This window comes from Diospyros lotus, chromosome 6 (assembly GCF_014633365.1).
Source record: "Diospyros lotus cultivar Yz01 chromosome 6, ASM1463336v1, whole genome shotgun sequence".
In the NCBI taxonomy this organism is placed as follows: domain Eukaryota; kingdom Viridiplantae; phylum Streptophyta; class Magnoliopsida; order Ericales; family Ebenaceae; genus Diospyros; species Diospyros lotus.
Window position 1 is genome coordinate 10,630,145 of NC_068343.1, and position 5,443 is coordinate 10,635,587.

Here is a 5,443-nt window from a genome sequence, read left to right on the forward strand (position 1 = left end):
GCCCCCTACGTACTATTTCAATCAAATGAAAGCAAAACATTCCTACTAACAAAAACAACAAGAAGAAGAAGAACAATGAAAATAAACATTAATAATAATAATCCCAATTAAGAAATCTCCAATTAAGACCAAATAACAAAAGCGGAAAACGGCGAGCTGTCACACCAAACTCTATATATGCTACCATTTTACCACATGCAAATCAGTATATAAACCCCTTTTAATCCTCCCATCCCAAAACCACCAACCTTTGTGCAGATAGAGAGAGAGAGAGAGAGAAAAAAAAAAAATGGAAACGATCAATTCACTAGTGACTGAAGCTCTGGAAACTCCGGCGTCGACGCTCTTGTTGGTCGCTGTTCCCCTCTTTTTCTTGTTCTTCCTATCCCGGTTTCGCAGGAAACTGCCTTTCCCGCCGGGGCCGACGGGGCTGCCCTTGATCGGAAACATGATGATGATGGACAAGCTGACCCACCGGGGATTGGCCACCCTGGCCAAGAAACATGGCGGCCTGTTCCACCTCAAGATGGGCTTCCTCCACATGGTGGCCGTGTCGTCCCCGGACGTCGCTCGCCAGGTCCTCCAGGTCCAAGACAACATTTTCTCCAACCGGCCGGCGACGATCGCGATTAGCTACTTGACCTACGACCGAGCCGACATGGCGTTCGCTCACTATGGGCCGTTCTGGCGCCAGATGCGGAAGCTCTGCGTTATGAAGCTGTTCAGCAGGAAGCGCGCCGAGTCGTGGGAGTCGGTGCGGGACGAGGTGGACTTCATGGTGCGAGCGGTGGTGGCCAGCGCCGGCTCGGCAGTGAACCTCGGCGAGCTGGTGTTCGCGCTGACCCGGAACATCACGTACCGGGCGGCGTTCGGGTCGATATCGAGAGACGGGCAGGACGATTTCATCAAGATTCTGCAGGAATTCTCGAAGCTGTTCGGCGCCTTCAACATCGCCGATTTCATTCCCTGGTTGGGCTGGGTCGACCCGCAGGGACTCAACGACCGACTCGTCAAGGCTCGAGCCTCTCTCGACGGATTCATCGACAAGATCATAGACGACCACATGGCGAAGCACAAAAACAGTGACGGTTCCGATAACGCCACCGCCGACATGGTGGACGACTTGCTGGCTTTCTACAGTGAAGAAGCCAAAGTAACGGAATCGGAGGATTTACAGAACGCCATCAAACTCACAAGGGATAACATCAAAGCAATTATCATGGTAAGTCCAAAATCACACGACAAAGATTCCTTATCCCTTTTACGTCTAACATAATTTGAACCCTGCTGGCTTTTGAATACCTAATCATGTTTGATAATCTTTTTTTTTTCTTTTAACTAGGTCTAATTAAAGATTTTGTCTTCAAAATGAACCGATGAGAGTGTGCAACACTTGTGAGTTTTGAGTCGTCAAAAGGCGAATTTCATATCTGAAACACACACACACACACATATATTATATATGTTGTATCAACACTAACCCGATAATACGATTATGCTGGTGGTAACAGTAGTATCGCGGCGGAAGTATTGGCTCAAAAGGTAAATCATTAAATTAGACGACTAGGGGCAGCCTCACCCACCAGTTGGAAACTGGGTGGGGTCCTGAATCTGATCAGTTCCACTTTGCAACTTGGAACCATTATATAAGTTGGCACGATAAAGCTGCTTCTTCTTCATGCGCTTCGTTTTCACACTGATTTGGTTTACTATTTTGGCTCTTCTAAAACTCACCAGTTGCAATGGTACCAACCAATGTGTTTTGAGCCTTAATTAGATCATTAAATGATAATTAATGGGTTTCCCTTTCCCCACAACAACCAATTTCATGGGTTTTTCGTCTTTTCCCTTCACACACACACACACATATATATATATATATGCTGGTCGCTTGTCGTGTTTGCATGCTAATGGAATTCTACAAAACAGAAACAAGTTTTCAAGTTATTTATGATTATCTGGTGTGGATGAAGACTTGTTTGGACTATATTATACGAACGATATATGGCCAGCTTAATTTGACTTTAACAATTTAAAGAACCAAAGTGTTTTAATTGCGTATTGTGTGGTGGTGTTGTCATCAGGACGTGATGTTCGGAGGCACCGAAACGGTGGCGTCGGCGATCGAGTGGGCCATGGCGGAGCTGATGAGGAGCCCCGAAGACCTTAAGCGGGTCCAGCAAGAGCTCCGCGACATTGTCGGGTTGAACCGCCGGGTCGAGGAGTCCGACTTCGAGAAGCTCACCTACCTCAAGTGCGCCCTCAAAGAGACTCTCCGGCTCCACCCGCCCATCCCGCTTCTGCTCCACGAGACCGCCGAGGAGTCCGAGATCGCCGGGTACTACGTTCCCGCCAGGTGCCGGGTCATGATCAATGCGTGGGCCATTGGCCGGGACCCGAACTCCTGGGACGACCCGGAAACATTCAGGCCCTCCAGGTTTCTCAAGGACAGCGTGCCCGACTACAAGGGGAGCAACTTCGAGTTCATTCCATTCGGGTCGGGTCGGAGGTCCTGCCCTGGCATGCAACTCGGGCTCTACGCGCTCGAGATGGCGGTGGCTCATCTTCTCCATTGCTTTACGTGGGAGCTGCCGGACGGGATGAAGCCCAGCGAGATGAACATGGACGACGTGTTCGGCCTCACCGCTCCGAGATCGACCCGACTAGTTGCCGTCCCGACGCCCCGACTTCTGTGCCCGGTTTGACCCTTCTAATATTTGATCCTTCGCGTTGAAGAGCACTTGTACCGCCGGGACAAAGCCAATGCATTGAAGGAAGAAGCTTCTGCAGAATTTTCTTTTCCTTTCTCTTTCTTTCTCACACTCTCTCTTGTTTTTTTTTTGTATTTTAAAATATTATTAAAGGGAAGAAACTGAAAATAAATGCAAAGAGCTGGAAAGATAAAGAGGTCCGCATTTCAATTTCTCTCTCTGTGAATGTAGAAAGACTCTTTCATTTGTTTGATCGTTTCACATTTGGGTTGTATTTTGCAATTTCTATCTTCTGTCAAATAAAACGTTTCAAAGAAAAAAAATTTAAATTTGATTGAGAAGGTACCCACCCACTAAAAGATGTCTTAAATCTTAATCCCTATTACTTGATGCTTAATTATACGAGACACTGTGGAAAAATGTCATTAGCTTCACAGTTAAGGAGTAATTAAGGTAGCAGACAAGTAGGGGTTTTATATATGTTATTGTCAATGGCAGCTGTCTCCTTCTTGATTGTTGCTGCAGGTCCTCAAAGCTTGAGACTGACTGTTTTAACTGTTATTTTTGAAACCTACTAACATCCATGCATATGCATATGATCCTACATATATATATATATATATACATATATATCCGCACCAACCACCTATTTATTCCCCTTTTGACATTTCCATTCCCTTCATTAATTTTCAGCGGAATTAATGCATGAAGGATCATATGCATATATATATATATATATAGGTTAATATTGTTCACTAATGTCAAACTAATTAATATTGGTTTTATTAGCTCTTTTGCCTTGGGGCGATTTTTTATGTGCTTGACTGATATTTAAGAATAAATGGATTGACGACTTTATCACTAATGACGTACTCATCGGGAGTTATATATTTGAATGGTCTAGCTTTAATTATGTACTCCATAATTAATAACAAAGTATCAAACTCACTCCATAAAACTTAACCCATGGGCTGAATAACATTTGGGTGAGAATCTTTCTACATGCTAAGATATTCATTAGTTTAACCTAGCTAGATAAAAAGGCATCTCTTTATATTATTTGTTTTATAATCAATGACTTAAACCTAACTTTTTATAATCGATCTGCCAATATAATTTAAATGATTATTTACAACAAAATAAGCTATATAATTTATTCATATATAATATTCTTATAATTTTGTTGTATAAAAAATTCATTATAATATATATATATATATATATTGAAAGTAAGGTTCATCACAAGAAATATACTTATATATAGTAGATAAGAAGAATATCAAGGTTGATTCTAATTAGGTTAATGATATATGATCAAAATTAAAACTTTTTATTCATATAGCTAGCACTTCTTTTTATATTATACACAATCATAACTGAATTTGTTTCTCAAAAACTAGATACAAAAAAAAAAAAAAAAAGAGCGATAACTCTATATCGTTTATCTTTATATGTGTTTTAATTAGTTAAAAAACAAAGCATAACTTTGTATATTTTAAAAGTTAACACATAATTCTTTATTTTTGAACCATAATAACAAATGAATATACATATGTTAAATCTAGGGTAAATCACACCAAATGTCACAACACTTTGACGTCTTTTTCAATTTAGTCACTAAACTTCAATTCCTTGCAAAGTGATAACAAAATTTTAAAATGTTTTGCAATATGGTCACTAAAATGATTTTTGGATAATTTCTCACAAAAATTGCTGACGTGGCAATGGCCACATCATCGCCACGTCAGCAATTTCGGCTAAAAATCATCAAAAAATCACTTTAGTGATCACATTACAAAATATTTTAAAATTTTATTATCACTTTGCAAGAAATTAAAGTTTAGTGACCAAATTGAAAAGAACGCCAAAATTTTGTGACATTTGATGTGATTTACCCATTAAATCTAATAGTGCATCTATTTTTCATTCTATTTTGTCCCATAAAATATTTAAAATACAACAGGTTTCACGTCTCTTGAGAAGAGATTATTTTGGCGTTTTAGCCAGTTGAAAATGTCTTAAGTGACGCTTGAAAAAATATTACAGACGACTTATCAGAACTTATAAATTATGATCCTTTTTAAGTTCAAGTTAAATTTTGTAGCTTTATTCTGTGCTTGGTTTGCTATCTCTAAGTGTTGTCCCCAAGCCTTGCCTCCCTCCCATTTTCCTAATTTCTTAGCTTATGATCCGTTTTGGATGTGTATGGATCTTTTCATTTGATCTTTTGTTAGGCCTTTTTTTTTTTTTTTATCTCTTTTTGCCTCTTTATCAGGCTTGTTTTATGATCTCCTTTGCAACAAACCAAAATAAATAAATAACTGTAAAAAGATTCTTAAGTTTACACTCGAGTTCAATATACAGGTTGAAAGTTAATTATATATTTAAACAAGCGAGAGTTAGGGGTGAAAAATAATCTGCCCCGTTAATAAAATCTACATCTTTTATTTTACATACATAATTAAGTTAGAACTGTAGAATGGACATATATATAAATATATAAAATATGGTGTTGCAGGTAAGACGCTAGCTGTAGCTAGGAAGGAGGTCTCTTCAATGCCTTCAATTAAAAGAAAGAAGAAAAAAGGTGGGCGGTATCATTCACACACACACACACACACATATATATATATATATATAATAATATAAATGTATGTTACGTATGTATGCACCAGCAGCTTCACTAAAAGATGAAAGCAGATTTCCAGTCCCACTCTCCCAACAACTTCACA

At 39.5% G+C, this 5,443-nt stretch overlaps 1 protein-coding gene across 1 annotated transcript; it reads left to right on the forward strand.

The window, feature by feature from the left end:
- Window positions 1-213: 213 nt before the first annotated feature.
- Window positions 214-3,046, forward strand: LOC127804895 (cytochrome P450 84A1). The gene is made up of 2 exons (XM_052341985.1): window positions 214-1,222; window positions 2,085-3,046. Exons 1-2 carry the CDS (start codon window positions 290-292, stop codon window positions 2,703-2,705), a joined length of 1,554 nt encoding a protein of 517 aa, XP_052197945.1. The 5' UTR covers window positions 214-289; the 3' UTR covers window positions 2,706-3,046.
- Window positions 3,047-5,443: the final 2,397 nt, after the last annotated feature.

Excerpts from the sequence above, each read along its gene's own strand:
- LOC127804895 (XM_052341985.1), top strand. The coding sequence starts at position 290 with ATGGAAACGATCAATTCACTAGTGACTGAAGCTCTGGAAACTCCGGCG. Across the intron at positions 1,223-2,084 it reads ACATCAAAGCAATTATCATG|GACGTGATGTTCGGAGGCAC; the intron begins GTAAGTCCAAAA and ends TGTTGTCATCAG.